The sequence below is a fragment of the Boleophthalmus pectinirostris genome, unplaced genomic scaffold, assembly GCF_026225935.1.
Source record: "Boleophthalmus pectinirostris isolate CB_2022bp ecotype Guang Dong unplaced genomic scaffold, ASM2622593v1 HiC_scaffold_20, whole genome shotgun sequence".
Lineage (NCBI taxonomy): Eukaryota > Metazoa > Chordata > Actinopteri > Gobiiformes > Gobiidae > Boleophthalmus > Boleophthalmus pectinirostris.
The window spans coordinates 19076699-19097408 of NW_026571153.1; the positions used below are offsets into that span (position 1 = coordinate 19076699).

Genomic DNA, 20710 nt, shown 5'->3' on the forward strand with positions numbered 1-20710 from the left:
ATTTGGTGGATCGGATATCGTTTTCCAAGATATTGGTTCAGTCAATATCCCATTTTGGTCTATGAACTGGTGTAATAAGATGATTAACTGGTCAGTGTTATTAAACTTGTATTTTTAAAATCTTTTCTGTAGTTACAAAACACATTTGGGTCATCTTATATTGTTTGTGTTTAAAGGAAATAAATCATGTTTACAGCCTCGAATCGGTCCCGTATCGGTTGATATTGGGTATCGGTTACTTAAAGCCAAAGTATTGACATCAGTATCCGAACTGAAAAGGACCTACTGAACGTGCCTGTAGCTCAAGATCTGGAGATGCGCTTAACAGGTTGAAGGACGAGTCAAATGCAAAGGACAAATTTCAGTAGTTTACCTTCATCTTAACTTGAAAGATGGAAAATAAGGTTAGTATTTTATTGGTAAAAACATGGAAACAAAATACATTTCCCATGTTTATGCTGTTTCCATCTGCGATTCTATTACTGTGCAGGATAGTAAAGTGCAAGCGCAATATCTGAATTTAAAATGATTTCACTTCAGATGAATCATCAGTAAATTAGTGTTTTGTTGATAATGGTCAGACACCTCAATATTGTGCATAAGCCCATTTCTACAAAATGAAAGTAAAGCTAAAAATATTGAGTGCTTTTTATAGCGTGTTTAGCCCGTGCAGCTGAGTATAGCTGTTACCAGGCTGACACATGCACAAGTACCACAGGCAGCTCCATCCTAGGCTCAAATTAGACTTTAAACTGTAAAAAGAAGCCAAAAAGCACAGAATCTCTTAAGAGAATAATTGACATAAGGTTATTTTAGTAGGCCAATGGATGAGACGCACTATGTAACTTTTCTGGTGGAGGGTTCATCACCTGTTTGTCTCCATGGAGATGTTACGGCTTGGCCTGGAATGTTCCACTGGATGACATTAAACGTATCTGTCACCATGGATAAAAGCAAGATACACCACCAGGTCAAGTTAGACGTTAGACATCAGATCTGTGCAGAGGCGACCCAGCTCACAGTAATAAAGCATGCTTTTCAAAGTATTTTGTGAGCAACAAAAACACCTGAATACAAACATAGCAAGATAGATCAGGTTAATGCCCTACTGTGGAACATTCCAGACAGAACTATCACCAAGGAGACGAGCAGGTGACAGACGCATCAGCAGAAGTTACATAGGGAACCTTAAAAGCAGACTGCGATCCCATAACACAAATGAATGCAATGATATGACATGAAATGTGGAAATGCAGGTAAAAAGGTTTTAAAAAGTTTAAATTGAAGACACTCACCACAGCAGCTGTTCTGAGACTCCACTGACACATGAGACGCTTGGGCCAATGTCACATCCAAACTCCACCCCCCACTGCCCCCATACACCTAAAATACTCTCCCCCACTTCCCACTCCCTCCTCTGTGTCCCTTAGCCCACATACAAATTTATACCTTCAGCGTGATGGCACTTCAGCCTCACAGCAAGAAGGTCCTGTCTCTTTGAAATGTCCTAGTTGAATAAAATGCTTACTTTGTGTCTTGACCCTGGTTCTGATCAAGTCCAGCTCAAGATCTGGAGATGGCTCCCGGATTGTCTCAGAGACCTTGAAGGATGGGGCAAATGCAGAATTTTCCTATACTGACCAGAGATGTTACAGTATACAAATCTCACGGTGATATTGTCTCAATAAACACTGTACGATATTAATTGCGATATTTTGAAGAGGCCATGATAATATAGATATAGGTAGAAATGCCACTTTTTGTCTTTTAAATTACAGTGACAAGACTTTGGTGTGAATCATTACTGTCAGGAAATGCTCTACTGTGTTTTTAAACTCCATACAATATCCTTTAGATAATTTCTGCCTTGGAATCGCCTATCTCTACTGAACCAAAAGTATAGCTGTTAACTTGAAAACTACCGCTTCATGACATCACAAGTGGAAGAGAGCATTTTGGGCTTCGCAGATGTAAACAGGCTAATAACAAAGGACTACTTAAACATGAGAATGAAATAAAACACAACTCCAGGTATGTTTTTGATGAAGTATCAACATTACAACATGGCTTAAAATTTAGAGAGTCAATGTTGTGTGATATAGAACCTTTAAGCAAAAGGATCTTGTAATTTGACATATTGTGACAACCCAGGATATTATAGTGAGACGTGTGTATTATATCCATAACCTGAACTTCACGAGGAATGGGCAGCTCTCATATGAAACTAAATAATCAGCTGTTATAGAACAGATGGAGAGTCACATCACTCCACACTTTAATATAGAGCCGTTGAACCCTTAATACCACCTTAAGCCCGAGCTTTGACTTGTCCCACTTAAGGTTTTCAAATCACTGTTTCATTTTAAATTCGCAAAGAAATTTTAATGACATCAATATTTTTTCATTCTTTATTAAACAAATTTGAACAATTACAAAGTTACAAAATATTCTGATAAAAAATACATTACAGTCTGCTTTGTTGTATCAAAGGACAGAAAGCAGACAAAAAAACCTCCACCGAAAATATATTCAGTTCTTAAAAAGGCAGATCTATCCGGTAAAATAATACAACATTTAAATACAAATACATATATATTTACATTACATATATTCAACTTTTAATTGTAAAATATGTTCTCTTCATTGTTTTGGCAGCAGTTTTGGTTTTGGTTTTAAAAAATACCCCATGTGTGTTTTGGTCGAGGTGAAACGTGATCCTTCAAACTTGTCTTCAGTTATTTTTATCTTCTCGTACATTGTCCAAGTTCTTTTTGTGACCGAACAAAACCACCAGCCAGAGCCTCGCTGTGTAAACATGGTGCCTGCAGCTTTAGCATTAGCTCTTAGTCATGGGCTTTGAAGAGTTAAAGGTGCACCATGGCCAGTCTGTGCTAACGGCTTCTCTGAACACTGCCAGACACTCACTTCAAAAATATTCATACACAGGCAAAGTGGGAAAGTGTCTTGCCTGAGGACACAACAACAGTGTACTCAGGTCATAGGCGCTACAGACAAAACTAACACTATGGCAAACTCTGGCATATTTATTTACATTAAACTACAACATATGCTTAATGTTATTTTACATTGTATCTTATTCATCTAAAACAGAATAATAATCTAAAGGTGTTCCTTCATTTCCTGGTCAAAACTTTTGAACTGCAAGGAAGAACAGAGAAGGTGGGCGGGGACAGGTGGGAGGTGAAGTAAGGAATTTTCTGAGCCTCAAATGCAGAACGATACAGAGTTACTCAAGCAGGAATCAAACAAATGATGGGGGGACACCATTAAAACATGGTACTGCTGAAATAAATGGTAAAATAATTGTGGTTTTGGTCTATTTGACTTTCCTCAGCACCAGGGGCAGCACCAATCTCGATTCAAAATGTTAAAATTGCAACTACAGTGTTTGAAATGAGTCTGCAATAAAACAATAATTCCATATTAAGTTTAATAAATCACTTCAGGGGCTAACTACATTTAAATAAGTTTAAAACAGTAAAAGAAACATGGGAAGGGTGGGGGGGGGTGTGCTCACATCTATAAAAGGCTCTAAATTATCACATTAACATCCACAAAGCTCCTCCAACCAAAAATATCTGGCGCTGTCTCTGCTCAGAACACTTTTTTTTTTAGCATGATTGACTGATTATCTGTTTGGTAACTTTTTCTTTTCAATCCTAACTTGACCCTTAGGTGTGTTTGATGTTAGTTATGACGAGGGGCGCAGAGTTCTTCCCTTCATGACTGAGACAGGGGCTGAATATGGGGTACAGACTCTCACTGAAAGTATCTGTGAAGGTGTAGAGATGCAAGCGCGCCTTCACGTCATAGAACGACACCTGTCCTCCCTCGTAGTCCAGGTAAACGCCCACTTTGACTGGTGTGGTCGGCAGGTGAAGCAGCAGGCGCGGGTTTGCCAGGGCCTTCACTTCTCCGTTCTTCAGCCACAGACACCAGTACCCCCCCTCAGGGCTCAGCTTGATGTCTCCTTTGCGGCGAGCGGAAGCGCGAGCGACGCCCATGGTCCACGCGTCTTTCCTGGACACGTCCACCTCCCAGTAGTGGCGACCTGAGCTTAGCCCCTCCCTCCCCAGCACGAAGAGGGCGGGGCTAAAGCGCTTGGGCATGTCCGTGTGCGACGTCTTGTGCTCGTCGTACTTCACCTGGCGGCCGTCTTCAGAAACCACCAGGTTCTTCTGCGCTGTGGAGGGGTCCAGGAAAACTTCACCTGAACAAAGGACAAGAAAGATTTATTTAATATAACATAATATTATTTTATTTTTTGATAGAGTGCATATTAATGAACATTTGGAATAGTTGCAGTTACACACTTAAAGCAATCATAGAATAAGGAATGAGGGAATGTAATATTAACAAAATCAAGGGAAAAAAAAGGCTAAAAATGACTGTCTATGGGTTTCAGAATTAAGAAAAAAAAAAGATCTTTGCTCTAGTGATTAAGAAAATATATATTCTGAATGGAAAACAAAATTATACAAGTGACACAAGAAAATCAATATAACCAGTTTTTGACCTGCCAATTTCATACTCATTAAGGAAAACAGCTCCATCTTGTGGTCATGTAAGGAAACTCATTTGTCCAATCTTAAACAAATGTAAAAAATAACCAAACTAAATAATTATTTACTTTAAAAAAAATGTTTAAAAACAATACTAATTACAAAAAACAAAGGATGTATTTGTACTTACTGGCATAGTTCTGCAGCTTGCGTAGTTCTGTGGTAAATAAAGGAGACATGAGTTAGTGTGTGAGTTTGTTTTGGCGCAGAGTCAGAGCAGACGGAAGAGAACCACACAGACATGTGTCACCGCCATTCAGCGCAGCGGCCATGTTGGACACTTGGACGGGGGGAGAAGGAGAGAGAGGTAGAGGAGATGGAGAGAGAGGGAGAAGGAGGAGGAAAAGGGGATGGTGAGATAGAGAAAAGGAGAGTGGGAAAAAGATGGGGAAAAGGGGATGAGAGACAAGAGTAGGGTGAGCGTAGAAAAGATAGACGGGGGAGGAGAGAGTGAACTGAGGGAGAGAGGAGGGGAGATATAGAAAGAGAAGAGCAGAGAGTAGATGGAGGAAGAGACAGGAGAGTATAAAGAGACAGAGAGAGAGAGAGAGAGGAGGAACAGAGGGAAGCAGTGGGGTAGAAGAGGGAGGAGAGGGGGGTAAGACATGGGGCCAAATTCAAAACATGAGTCAGTGCTATTTCAAAGTGCTGCTACAGTGACCTACTTACTGTAGCTGCACTGTACCACCACTCTGCTCATGTGTTTGAGACTGGGGGTTGGCAGGACTAAAAAACACTGACTAAACCAGATCTAAAACAGGACTAATCTAGGACTAAACCAGGACTAAACTAGGACTAAACCAGATCTAAACCAGGACTAAACTAGGACTAAACCAGGACTAAACTAGGACTAAACCAGATCTAAACCAGGACTAAACTAGGACTAAACTAGGTCTAAACCAGGACTAAACCAGGTCTAAACCAAGACTAAACTAAGACTAAACCAGGTCTAAACTAGGACTAAACCAGATCTAAAGCAGGACTAAACTAGGACTAAACCAGGTCTAAACCAGGACTAAACAAGGACTAAACCAGATCTAAACCAGGACTAAACTAGGACTAAACCAGGTCTAAACTAGGACTAAACCAGATCTAAACCAGGACTAAACTAGGAACTAAACCAGGACTAAACTAGGATTAAACCAGGTCTAAACCAGGACTAAACAAGTACTAAACCAGGTCTAAACCAGGACTAAACAAGTACTAAACCAGGACTAAACTAGGACTAAACCAGACTAAACTAGGACTAAAGCAGATCTAAACCAGGACTGAACTAGGAATAATAATACAAACTCCAGAGCATTGTTAAAACCGGCTCAAATATCACAGGTGTTAATCCGAGAGAGCTGCACTTTCTGGGAGGAACAGGTGCTGAGCAAAGCAAAGTGTCTCCTGGCTCCATCCTCTAGCTCCTAACTTTGTCATGATGCCTTCAGGGTGTCGGTGTTATGTGCGGGTAAGAAAGACAAATCACTTTTCTAATTCTTTTGGGCCTTTTGCTGTTAAATTGCTTCATGCTGATGGTAGTGTTTTTTGAAGTTTTTGCATTGTGATATATTGCCTTCTGGGACCACTAAATTTTTCTGAATCTGAATTTAATAATAGTAGTAATAGTAACAGTAGTAGTAGTAGTAGTAACAGTAGTAGTTGTACTGAGTGTAGTCCATGTAGTAGTATTACCTTTTCCATAGAGTTTCTTGAGCTCCTCGTTGCACTTGTCGACGAGGCCGCTGACAGAGGCGCGGATGGTGCCCAAGTACAGGTCTGTGTTTATGGAGACCGCCGACCAATCAAAGGGCTCCGGCAGGGGAGACAGGGTCGACAGGTGCTGCATGGACAACAAGGAGTAAAAATATAGTATAGTTATTGTTTTCATATTTTATTGCTCAGTTTGGTGAGATAGTATCTGCGGTAAGTATTTATCATAGTTTTACATGGAAAATTATTTGTTCCATCAGATTTTGAATTTTAAATACGACTGAATTTCTCACTTTGAATTTTTTAACTCTGAAAAAAGATGTTTGAATTATTTTTATTCTGAATTTTAGTGGCTGAAATTTGAAGTTTACTTTCAGTTCAAAATAAACAAAAAAGTCACCACAGATATTTTCAAGCCCTCAAATTCACCAGTCGAAATTCAGAATGTAAAATTCGCAGTGAAAAATTTCACAGCAAAAATTCAAGATGCCAAGGCAAAAGTAATCGCTCATGTGAGGAGAGGCTGTTTCCTATTGGCTGTTCTCATCTGTGGGCGGGGTTTACACTTAACAAATCAAAGAGATGAGGTTTCGACGAGGCTCATTTTGACCAATCAGGTCGCATCACTGCAACATCTCTTGTTTCTTACTAAGTTAGATCAGATCACTTTGAATCGATTGCTTCTGCCTTGGCATTTCGGATCTTTACTGTGAATTTTCTTCACTGCGAATTTTACACTCTGAATTTTGACTGTTGAATTTGAAGGCTTGAAAATATTTGTGCTGGATATTTAAAAGGTGATGTTTTTATATTGAATTTTATACACTGAAAATGTATCACTTAAAATTTCAGCAAACAAAAATTCATAATAAAAATAATTCAAACATGTTTTTTCAGAGTAAAACATTTCAAAGTCAGAAATTCAACAGCATTTAAAAATCAAATTTGATGAACAAATTATCTTCCATAGTTTTACATCAGCTAAGCAACAGTTCGTGGAAAAAGGTTGAGCAGAAAAGTACAAAAATACAGGAAGTGCTGAGATATAAACTGAATACCACTGCTGTCATTGACACGGAAAATTCCATTCAAAATCTTGTGACAATTTACACACAAGGAAGACACTGACTTTACAAAATAAAAGCGTCATTTACTTTCATTAGTGTAATTATTACTGTTGTGCAAGGTTGTGACCTTTGTTAACATTGTGGTTGCTAGGTAACAGTTATGGTATTACTTAAGTCATAACTGCTGCCTGTGTCCAACCAGTAAGTACAATTAGCCCAGTTAGCCCATGAACTTGACAAAAATAAAATAAATAAATAAATAAAAATAGGTTGAATTTGTTATATGCAAATTAAACAGAATTACAATTAAATCATGATCTTATTTAGTCCTATTTTTGACCAGACATCGTACTGTGAGTCTTTGTGCAATTGTAAGTGCAGCCACAAGAGGGCACTAACTCACCACTAAGTTGATTTCTTTCCATAGAGATGTCACTGTCTGAAATGTTCTACAAATATGTGGTAATAAACACCAGGAATTACATAAATGAAAGATATGTTTAAAGCCAAACTATGGAACATTTCAGAAGTTAAAATGATCATGGTACAAGCAGAAAACTTACATAGTGCACCTTTAAGTAATATAATTTCCTAAAGTACAAAATATCTGGTCTTATTCTGTATAAAAGCTGCTAGCCCTGTACTTCAGACCTCTATAAACGTTCTGAAATACACTGGGCTCTTGTATTAATTAGCAGTTCATATTTCAGTCTTCTCTCAAATGTTAATGCTCCTGTCTGTGTTTAAAATAGAAGGAGCAAAGAGGAAAGAGGATTTTTTTTTTTTCAATATTATTCAGCCATATTTTTCACTCAAAATCTGCTGTTTTTATTGCTTGTTGTCCCGACCCTCCTCCGCGCCGCTGTTGTGTAATCACGCTCTGAACTATGTCTATTTCAAAGGCACTTTCATGTAGTGAAGTATTTTCGTTATTAAATATTCCAGGTCAAACGCAGAGGGGAGGGGCTGGTCTCGGGAGTAGTCTCACACAAAGATGGATGATCATATTGTTATAAGGGAAGTATGCTCATTTATATTATGTAATATTATATATTACATAAAATTGACTCTTGTGAGCTTTAAGCCATGTTATAATGTTGTCACCTCCTCAGAAACATACCAGGAGTAGTGTTTTGATACATTTATTATTAGTCTGTCTTCATCTCCAAAGCTCAAAATGCTTTGTTCCATTTTAACAGTTACCTTTTACCTTTTGTTCAGTAAAGACTGGCAATTCCAGGGCTGAAATTATCAATGATTCTAGTGAAGGTGCGTGGAGTTTAAAAACACTACGGAGCACTTCCTGTATAACCACATGACCTCACAATAAGAAACAGAGTGTTTTCTGTTTGAGAAAAGAGCTCAGCCTACATATGCACAACTCCAGGTATGTTTTTGATGAGGAAACATTATAACATAGATGATAAAACAGCGTAATATGGACCTTTAAATATATTCATAAGGATGCACAGATGTGGGTCGACTGAATTAAGACAGATGAGACTAAAGGAGCTGGAAGTACAAGGCCCAGAAATACTGACTATAAATTAGAATGAAGAATATGAAATAATTATTCAGTTGCAAAAATTAATACTAAATAGGGAGTGGCTCAGTGGTACCAGCCCAAAGGTCAGAGGATCAATTCCTGCTTGGACCAGAGCATCTTGTGTTGTGTCATCTTGTTTCATTCAATGAAATCCTGTATCTTGATCTCAAGTGAGGTTTTTATTTTGTCATTTTGTCCATTAATTCTATTCCTAATGTGGAGTTTGGCTCCAAATTCCCTCCTATAACCACTAGTATCGTGGCCTTCATGTTATGGGTCTGGTCCCTTAACTGTGCCCCAAACACATTCCTCAGTGCCTGTGTAGTACCTGCAGAAACATGACTTTGTCCTGGGTCTGGGCGAAGGCGTCCAGCTCACTGCTCCTCCTCCTCAGCTGGCTCAGCTCGTTCTCCAGTCCTCGGGCCAGTTCTTGTGCATGTCTTTCAGCCCCTCGCTGCCTGGACGCGATCAGCTCCACCAGCTCCGCCTGGCTCTGCTCCACCAGCCTCTGCAGCTCCGCATACACCGCCCAGCTCTCCTCCAGCTCCTTCTGAGCACTGGCCTGAGACAAAGGACACAAGGTCAGATTACATTCACAGTCAATGGGTTCAGAATGATGAGGAATTATATATAACAAAATTATATATCTTTTGATTAGGGAAAAATATAGGCCCTTGTCCTCCATTATTCGAGATGAATGCAATCTATTTATCTATATCTATAGCTTTTTTTTTTTTTTTTAGCTCTAATGTGGCTTCATTAACATTCACCCACACATTTGGCCAAGTAATTCAGCCCTGATTTAATCCAAATTTGATGCAGATGGAGCAGACAGTACATTTTGTTATTATTAAGTCCAGTCTCATTCTCTTATCTCATCTTGTTACATACCTGAGTGTTTACATTTCAGTCACACATCCTTGTGTTACTTCTGTGTTGTAACCTGATCCTCAGTGTATCTGTTGAACTTACAAATACTAAACAAACCCCAAGCAAAGAGACACGGGGCTCATGTGTACAAAAAACTACAACACTGCTTACAATTTAGAATAACTAATTAGCCTTCATAAAGCATGAACCAAGACTGAATTCATAATGAACAAAAGGTTTATTATTAGTTAAGTAACTACTTAATTTAGGAGTGAATATTTAGGAGTCATATTTTCTGGTTGAGTGAGAACTCTATGGAAATAAACAGGTGACTGGTCCTCCACCAGAGATTTTACAGGATGCACCTTTAATTACAGAGACTATTCAAGTTGTTGTACAGCTAAAACTAAAATGAAACCGCTTCTTTTCTGCTCATCTTGTATCTGTTTTGTGGTGGTAATAGGGCTAAAGGTAAAGGGTGTGAGCTCATGTTAAATTACACCTGGTCTGGCTGGTTTATCCACTTAGACGCATAAACCCTGGTTCCTGCATCTACAGCATGTGAAAGACTACAGGGATCCGCATGGGATTAAAACAGTTTTAATCCTGCTTTAGGCTCAACGCTTTGGGAAAAATATCTAATTGCTATTTTACAAGTATTATGATTGTGATAAGATTTGCGATTTCTGTTTTAATCATGGGGTTCTGTTTAAATGTCCCATATAAAATCAATTCTTGTGAGCTTTTAGTCTTTTATTTAAGAAAAGACTAAACTGAATTGACAAACTAATGCAAGAATCCCATGTATTTCAGAGCATGTTTGTAGAGTCTATACTACAGAATTAGCATCTTTTATATTGAAAATGTGGCTTTGTTGTTTACCTAAACTAATTTGTGCAGAAAACCAGGACTTACCTTGATGACTTTGATGGACTGTTTAATCTCATCCAGTTTTTTGGTGCGTTCTTTGATCAGATGTTTTAACTCCGATCTCTTCTTTCCAATGTGAGTCTGGAAATAAATATTGGGATTAAAGGAAAATGAAAACTAAAAATGACAATTCACATGAAATAAAAGTGAAATAAAAGTTCTTTGCCAGCACTAAGCCATAGGTGACAAAGCCTCAGAAGGTCATGGCATTTTCTTGGTGTTACTCTGATGTTGTTGCTGGAAAGACAGTAATAGCAGTTTAATAAAATTGGGTTAAAGAAATGTGTGGATCTAAATTCTATCTGAAGATTTCTTTTAAAAGTAAATGAAACTTAAATTATGACGTGATAGAGTTATCACAATACAAAAACTTTAAACTTCGAAGGAATGGAGCTCAACTGTGACCGTCCACCCACTGGTTCCGGAAGTAAATTTCTCATTCATATTTCCCATAAACTTTGATGAAAAACATATTTGAGGTTTGAAAGTTTGCTCAGGGCTAAACAGGTAACTAATGACCACAAGAGATTTTAGCAATTTACCTTTTTGTGGTCTTCATTTCATGATCTCTTTGCAGCACTTTGGAAACTGCTTTGTTTGTAAAATGTGCTGTAGAAATAAAGTGGATTTGGATTTGAAGACCTATAACTTATCTGTTTCTGAAACTTAGTCACCACGCGGTATACTCTGTGATGCTTTTGAAGTCTTAATATTATTCTTAATATTCTTAAAAAAAAAAACTAAACTAAATTAAAACCTAATCTTTATGAAGAAAAAATTGGACTTGGAAACTGTATCTATATGTATATAAAGACAAATTCAACTCATGAATCATAAAAATATGATAAAATACCAAATGTTCAACTCACTCACTATTCACTAACTAACTCCTTTCTGAAGTTGTCCCATCGAAATTTTTGTAATTTATATAAAAAGCTTAGTCAATTTAAACAAAGTTTAGTCAACTAGGACGCCATCAACCGATTATTCAACTAAACCATTAAAATCCAGGCCAGCGTGGCACCACCTGGTGCCTCCACTCAATTTCATTTCTCTCCAGTGACTAGGTCAGGAATCAGAATACCATAGACGGTTCACAAAAACCCCGGAAGTGCGAGTTCGGGCACCAGCCAATCAGCGAAGAGCCATACATTCTGTGTTGGCAACAATTCCCCAGGTCGAGGATTTAAAGCAGGAACAAAGAGAATGTTTGGTGAATTTCATCAAGGAGAAAGACGTTATTGCCCTTCTTCCTACAGGATTTGGGAAAAGCTTAATATACCAGTTAGCCCCGTTAGCAATGCATTACATACTTCATGACCAAATAGCGGTGACTGGTTAAATAAAAAAAGTACCTGCCTACAGTCGAACAAACAAATTTTAATGCTGTAAGGTCAGACGGTTTCTACAAAGTGAAACTGGCTGATAAATCAGGCTACAAAAGTCCTACAGTCCTGGTAAACTGGTACAATAATCCCACTGACGCTGTATACAGAATAGCATAGATAATGTACCATTTTCTTCTTGTACTCGTGGTCGGTGGAGACGATCTCGTGAGACTTGTGCGTGGCCTCGGCGCACACGGAGCAAATGCAGGCGTGATCCGTGCGACAGTAGACGTCCATCAAACGCTCGTGTTTCTTACAGATCTTATCCTCCAGGTTAAAGGTCGGCTCGATCAGGCGGTGAGACATCAGGGTCTTCACCTACAAACACGGAAATCAGTTTAATGTGTCACAGGTAAGACTGGTATTTAAGACCTTCTACAATAGGTAAGAGAGAGGTCCTTCTGTACATGAGATTATATGGAGAGAGGAAATCACGTCCCATCAAATTTCCTAGGTGATAATTTGAGGTGCTCACTCCATAGGACAACAGCAGTTTAGAGTCTCACAAATCTGCAAGTTTTTCAGTCCCCGCCTCTATTTCAGAGTTATGTTTGTTTATGTACAGATGGACGATGTTTGTTTCCGGCAATTCAGGTTGAGTTGTGATTGTACCTTTTTATGTTTATGTTTATTCATTACATTTATTTAAACCACGAGGTACATACATCAAGTGAACAATGAAACATAAAGTAAAGTTCGAGTATCAAGACCCTCCACATATTCTGTACCTTCTTGTGATGTCTCAGATGATCCTCACAGAATGACCCAGGACAGTTGATGCAGGACTTGACCGCCTTCAGCTTCCTCCCTATACACGAGTCACAATGAATGTCCCCGGGCCCCGCGAACTCTCCACTGTCCTGACTGGGCCCCGGAGAAGCAGGAACAGGGCCGTGGCTGTGGTTCAACGTGCTCAACTTCGAGGCCCCTCCCATGGACGTCTCGGCCAGCATCAGCCCCTGGAACTGGCTGGAGATCTCGGCCAGAACGCGGTTGACGCTCATCTCTGGCTTCTTGGAGTAGCTCTTCTTGCACATGGGGCAGAGGAACTTCTTGCTGTGGTTCCAGTAGCCCTGCAGACAGGCCTTGCAGAAGCTGTGTCCACACGGAGTGGACACAGGCTCCACAAAGATCTCCAGACAGATGGAGCAGGTGAACTGATCCTCCGAGAGCATCTTACTCCCTGGAGACCGCACGGCTGGAAAACAGATGGGAAGGAATATTTAATGAGCTATAACTATAACTTTTGATCCTGATTTAGTCCTGAACAGAAATGAATGTTTCCTGAATAGCTTTAGAATAATCTTGAGCTGTATCAGAACAATTATAAGAGCACACAGACTAGTAAGAGCCCATGGACCACAGTGGAACCTTCCTGGACAACTGACGGATTACACAGATAAGACCACATGGGAATATAAAAGAAGTACTGTGGTTTAATGTTCAAAATTACATTCTATTGTCTAAACAAAGAGTGTTTTTTTATTATCACTGTGGCATCAGTAATTAGTATCGATTCTATTCTTTAGTATCAAGTTGAAATTGATGTATCGTGCCAACACTTTGCAAAACATATGAGCATCTTATTGTTCAAATTTAAACCTAAAACAGTAATATACATGAAACTCAGCTCCAAAAGACTCAATAAGACGCAAAGTTCCTCTATTTATTTCAATTAACAGATCAAAACATTTTTCATATACTGGTATTGGACGCATTTGTGCACAATAATCAAAATATCGTGATATCGTATCGTCAAAGTTCTCACAGTAATATCGTAGACTATCACAATATATCGAATTACAAGTCTATTTGCTTAAATTAAGAGTCATGATGCAGCAATAGCAAATAAGACAGAGGGAACTACATAGACCATGATCCTTTGCTCCATTTCAGTGCAGACTACATGAAGAAATAACATAAGTTCTAACACTTTTAAGTCTTAGTTCTTTGGATTAAATCTTCTCAAGGGATTTTAAGAGGAAAAAGAACCATATTAACAGTTTTAGCTGTTTAAGCTCCACAAAATATCGCAATAAATATCGTGAGATGTATATCGTGAAAATATCATACCGAGAGATTGGGATATGGTTACATCCCTAATTGTGAGCCTCCCCACCATATCGTGAGCTTTCCCACGATATCGCAATAAATATCGTAGGGTGAGGTTGATACCGAGATGATATCGTTACACCCCTACAAATGAGTAATGATGCTAAAGAGCTGACTTGTGTATATGTTCACACAGTAACTGCAAAAATAAACTCATTAGAATATATCTGGGAAAACATATACTTACAAACATGAAAATATCGTCTGAATAAAATAAATGAATAAATAAAAATATCTGCTGTGGGAAAAAAAAAAAACACCCTCCCTTGTCATTTACGTCGTACTATTAATTCGACTTTTGTTTGTTACTTAACTTCTTAAAACACAGTGACACAGTGATGGTTTGGGTGTGCCCCTGTTTTGAATGAGCCTTTAAAACCACAGACGCTAAAGTTAAAGCTCATCTTTTGGGTGGAGTCAAACATGAGTTCAGCAGGTTCCATCTGTCATATTCGTACCATTTTATATTATACAACAAAACAATAATGCGAGTTTAACTGTATAATTTTATCACATACTCCTAATATGATATTCAGCGTGATATTTTGAGGATTTTCATGGTTCACTTTACACATTTGGATTAGAATGAGCTCAAACTAAGTCTACAACACGAGCAGAATCATGAACCAATTCTGCTTTGCAATAAATCAAATACTTCAGTGTCATTACTTTATATGAGGCTTATGAGTTTTAAGTCACGTCAAAATGTTGTTACCTCCTCAAAAACAGACCTAGACATGTGTTTTGTTTCATTCACACATGTCTGTTTACATCTGCAAAGCTCAAAATGCTCTGTTTTACTTTGTGATGTCATGAAGTAGTAGTTTTTAAGTTAACGGAACAGCTGCCTTTTACATTTAGTTCAGTAGAAATGGGCAATTCCAGGGCTGAAATCATCCAAGTGATTCTAGTGAAGGTGTATCGATTTTAAAAATGCAGTGGAGTTTCTATGTTAAACATGTGAGAATGACACAAAACACAACTAGGTCAGACAATAACTTAACTTAGGCTCTTTAAGTTTGTGTAGTTTACATAGAGTTTTGATCTTATGTCACAAAATGAACTTTGGGTTTTCTCTTATCTGACACAAAGCTCCAGCCGAAGCAGTAAACGTGTAATTTATGTACGTACTTTGGTGGGTGAGAGGGGGCATGGGGATAGAGAGACTAAAAAGAGAGTGGGAGAGAGGGAGAAAAAGGGAGGTGAGGCATAGAGGGGAAGAAATAGAGATAAACAAGAGAGAATGGGGCAACAGAAAGGGAGAGTGGAGAGATGGAGGGTAGAAAAGGGAGTGGGAGAGATGGAGAAACAGGGAGGTGAAGGAGAGTGGGGAAGAAAGAGAGGGATACAGACAGGAAGAGAGAGAAGGAGGAAGGCTGAGAGGAAGGATATAGAGAGGAGAGAATGAGGAAGGGGTAAATGAGAGATGAAGAAAAAGAGTTAGGGAGTAGAAGGAAGCGTGGAAACGAGAAGAGAGGAGAGATGGGGAACATGTGAGAGAAGGTATAAGGAGAGAGGGATGAAGAAAGAGTGAGAGTTCCATATTGATAACATCATACTGGGAAAATTCTGTCCAAAATTTCAGCACAATTAACACACAAGGAACTTTTTTTTTTGATATTTTGAGCACTATTTCAACAAAATAAAGGTGTTTTCTTATATTTTTATTTGTCAAATAATAATTTCTATGTTTCGGTTCCAGTTAGAACATGGTTTCTACTGTAGGTAACACTAATGGGATTTTCCAGCGTGATGTCGTCATGTAAAAAAAATAAAAATAAATCTTAAATATAATCAACTTAATTATGTTTTGGTGAAATGACTCAGAGGTTCTTTAAGCCTATTTTTGGATCTAGTTTAATCCGCCCAATTATAGTCCTGGTTTACACCTTGATCGTGACCTGGTTTTGTTCATAATAAGTCTTGGTTTAGTCAGTGTGTCTGCTTAAATCAGATTATAACAAATAAAAACAAGAATTTAGGATTAAGAATTCAATCATATAACTGTCTTATATCAGAATGGAGGTCAAATCTGGAGATGCAGTGGAAGCTCAATTACTAATCTGTTTTGTCTCGTTGTAAAAACAGGAAGTGAAGTGAAAGACGTAAGTTTGTCCCGTGGAGGTGGAGAGTTATCTGAAGAATGCAGAAACACAAGATATGCTGGCTACATTCACCACCTGCTCTGATTCAAAAGAAAACAAAAGACAAACGGAAAAGTCCAGGCCTGTACAGGAAAATAAATACGTTTTAGCCAAGTATTTTGTTACTCAGGTTACATTTTTACATCTTATATTTTGCTCTTTCTAATCTAACATTGATTGGATTGGGATATTTTGTTCAATAAAGCATTTTTTTTTTAATATAGGCCAATGTGAAGTAAAGTAAAGCATCTAACAAGACCAAAAACACTCAAGTAGATTTAAGTTTACATGTTTGTTTGTTTGTTTGTACTAAAACCTCGTAAATGTCTTGACGTAACATCTGATTTATGGTTTGAAGTTCACGTAATTATAAAAACTTTCAAAAAATCTGGTATTTTCAAAGTATAGACACAAAAAAGTGAGGAAAAGGAGTTGTACAAGAAACACAAATGTTCAAATTATTTCATATTGTCAACATAAAGCTTTGTCACTTTTAGATTTACTCATAGTAGAAAGAGTAACCAAAACTTTTACTTAATTAAGAAAGAGTACTGTCAATTCAATAAAATATTCAAATACTCAAGCAGTAAAAGGATCTGTCTAAACTACTCAGAGAAGTACAATTTGTTCAAAAGGTAACATAAGTAAATGTAACTGGGTACAAGTTGAATATAGTTAAAATACTCAAGTATAGTACTACATGAGCCATTATACTAAATATTTTAACAGTCTCCAGCTAATAAGAGCAAGTTTGTAACAAGTATAAGCAGTATTTGTACTCACTTGACATATTTTTATCCAGAAGCAGTAGTAGTAGTAGTAGCTGTGTTCATGTACTTTGCGCAGACTGGTTCACAGGTGCAGTATTTACTCTCTTCCTGAAACCTGTCCTAAGCCCCTCCCCCTCCCAGAGCCCCGCCCACAGAGTCCAGAGCAGGGCTATTGTACTTTTCACTGGTCATGTTTTTAAATGCAGATGAACCAAAACACAACAGCACTTTCTCTTTTTAGACAGAGATTAAAGGTCATACTGCAGTGATACTTTTACTATTACTACTGCTACTACTACAAACGATCACTATGACAACTGATACTGCAGCTACTGCTATTAACCTACTACTAGTATTACTGTTACTACTATAATACTAACAACTACCATATATTACTACTACATGTATTACTACTACTACTACAACTACCATAATTACTACAGGGTCCTATATAGTTAACAACTACCATATGCAAGTACACAATATACAAGTATTACTGCTACTAGTACTACTACAACTACTTCTTACTGCCACCACCACCACCACCACTACTACTACTACTACTACTACTATTGCTACTACTACTATTACTACTACTACTACTACTACTACTACTACTACTACTACTACTACACTACTACAACTACTACTAACAACTACCATAATTACTACAGGGTGCTATATAGTTAACAACTACCATATGCAAGTACACAATATACAAGTATCACTACTACTACTACTACTACTACTACTACTACCACTACCACTACTACTACTACTACTACTACTACTACTACTACTACTACTACTACTACTACTACTACTACTACTACTACTACTACTACTACTACTACTACTACTACTACTACTACTACTACTACTACTACTACTACTACTACTACTACTACTTCTACTACTAATATTGCTACTACTACTAGTACTACTACTACTACTACTACTACTACCATAATTACTACAGGGTCCTATATAGGTTTTTATGCAAATTGACCAAAATACTAAAGAAAACAAATACAAACATAGATCTGCTAGTACTACTTCTAATAGTTACTACAAGCAATTAAAACTACTGTGACAATATGTTTTACAACTGCTGCTGCTACCACTACAACTTCTATTATTACTACTGCTACTACAACTAATCTTAAGCCAGTTACTACTGCCATGTACTACTTTTGCAATAGGAATTTCTGCCACTACTTCGATTAAAACATCAACTAATAGGCCTACTATAGTACGAGTTTACACTATGCCAGTACTATTAACCTTTGAAATTACTGCTGCTCCAACTACTTGTACTCCTATTACAACTACTACTCCATCTTTTACACCCATTGCCATAGAAATACTAAACTTTTGATTGGCTTCTTGATGGCCAACTAGGCTACTATATTAGGCCATTGCTTCAAAGTCCTACTTATATAACACTTGTTTATTAAGAGCTTACCACAAAAACTTCACCGGTTTCATAAGTCCTTGGTTTTTCCCACTACTACTACTACCTTTTTAAACTACTTTTACTTCTACTGCTAACATTATCTAAAAATATTCTACTATACTGCAATGGCCATAGTCTAAAATTGTTACTGCTATTAGTATCCCAGTCGTCTTTAGATCTACAGTGTACAATGTAAAAATACAATGCAAAGTCGTGCTTATATAACACTTAGTTATTAATAGTGTAACCACAACTTTACTGGTTTCGTAAGTATTTGCTTTTTCCCATGATTTAACAATGAACTAATTAAACTACTACAACTACTTTCATTACTGCTGCTTACATTATCTACAAATATCCCACAACCACTATACTAAAAAAAACGCTACTGCTGTCACTCTCCTTATCATCTCTGGATCTAATCAGTGGTGCATGGTGTTCGCAGAATTGTTACTAAAGTAAAAGTACAGATACGGAGGTAAAAGGTTACTCGAGTAAAAATAAAAGTGTCACATAAAACATCAGTTTAAGTAAAAATGAAATGTACTTATAGTAAAAAGTAAAATTATTTCACACAAAAGTACTCTCTGCATTTCAGTCCAGTTAAAAAAATGTAATGAGTAGTAAGCACAGATACCTGCTCTCAAATGTAGTGAAGTAAAAGTAAAAAAGAACCCAAAAAATGTACTTAAAGATGCACTATGTAACATTTTTGTTGGAGGTCCATCACCTGCTTGTTTCTATGGGTATGTCATGTTCCACAGTATGACATTAAACAGCTCTTCCTTATATTTATTCAATTACAGGTGGTTTTATAGCTCAAAAATAGCTAGAAAAACAGGCTTTCTGACTGTGAGTGGGGTCGCCTCTCCACAGGTCTGACCTGTAACTTGGTCTGGTTTGGTCTCTATGAAGGTGGTAATACTATAGCCTGCTAGGGATGTAGTGATATCCAACTCTCTCGGTGCGATATTATCACAATATGCATTTCACAGTACGATATTTACTGAGATATTTTGGAGAGGCTGATATAATTGTAGATAGGACACTTTTTTGCTTTTATAATACCTTGACAAGATTTTGGTGTGAATTATTTCTGTCATAATCCCAAGAATTCAAGTCAAAAACATATTCACTGACATCAAACATATTCCCACTCATGGGAGATGTAGTTCCCGATGTTCTTAAACTGTTGCTACTATAAAACCATGTATTTAAGCAAAGGAACTTGAAATTTGATATACTGTGACTGAACAGATATTATTGATATTATTAGTGATATTATTGTGACAATTTTGATCGATATCACAATATTTCGGTAATTGTTACGTCCCTATAACCTACTTTGAAACATTCTAAACAAAGCAAAAACATCTCCATGAAGAAAAGCATTTGACAAACTCTCCATCAGAACAATTACACACTGCACCTTTAAGTAGAGTACAGAGATCTCAAAATCTTACTTAAATAAAGAACCACTTGTACTTCTTTACCTTCTTCCACCACTGGCAGCAGTCGCTCAGCTGGGGCAGCAGTAGCTCAGTTGATAGAGCGTTTGTCTACTGATCCGGAGGTTGGTGGTTAGAATCCCGCTCTCAACATGAACATCATTGGTTGAGTGGTCAGGTCCACTGACTCAGAGGTTGGTGGTGTGATTCCAGCTCCCACGGATGAATACTGTGATGAAAGCTGATGTCGGTGTGTCCTGGGGCGAGACAGAGCGGTATCTGAGTACACTGGAGTATAAATGTATGTGTGAATGTGTGAATGAGTGAGTGGTTCCTTGTTGTAAAGTGCTTTGAGTGCCTTGAAATGTGACAACTGGATCTAATCCAAAGTACAATGTATAAAAGAAATACAGTGATTGATGACCATGTTGTAAAGTGTGTTACATAATATGATACTCTGGCCCATTACATAAGCTTTTGATTTATATCGTTCTTATGAGGCCAGAAGAATCTAAATGTCATTGCAATAATCACACACTCTAACGCTAACGATGGGCCACCAGGGTAATGACTGGACATTAGCTATTAGCCCCCAGCTTGCTAACGCTAATGGGTTAGAAAACATATATAAAAGGGCAAAAAAACCAAACAAAAACGAATTATTCCAATGGAGAGGTTTAGCCATCAGCGTTTTTGAT

General features: G+C 37.7%; 1 protein-coding gene across 1 annotated transcript; it reads right to left on the reverse strand.

Moving 5' to 3' along the window:
* Positions 1-2452: 2452 nt before the first annotated feature.
* Positions 2453-17182, reverse strand: LOC110160261 (E3 ubiquitin-protein ligase TRIM39-like). The gene is made up of 8 exons (XM_020924897.2): positions 17122-17182; positions 12811-13280; positions 12209-12400; positions 10680-10775; positions 9223-9456; positions 6264-6411; positions 4714-4740; positions 2453-4231 (listed from the first exon to the last, which is right to left on the reverse strand). Exons 1-8 carry the CDS (start codon positions 17126-17128, stop codon positions 3693-3695), a joined length of 1713 nt encoding a protein of 570 aa, XP_020780556.2. The 5' UTR covers positions 17129-17182; the 3' UTR covers positions 2453-3692.
* Positions 17183-20710: the final 3528 nt, after the last annotated feature.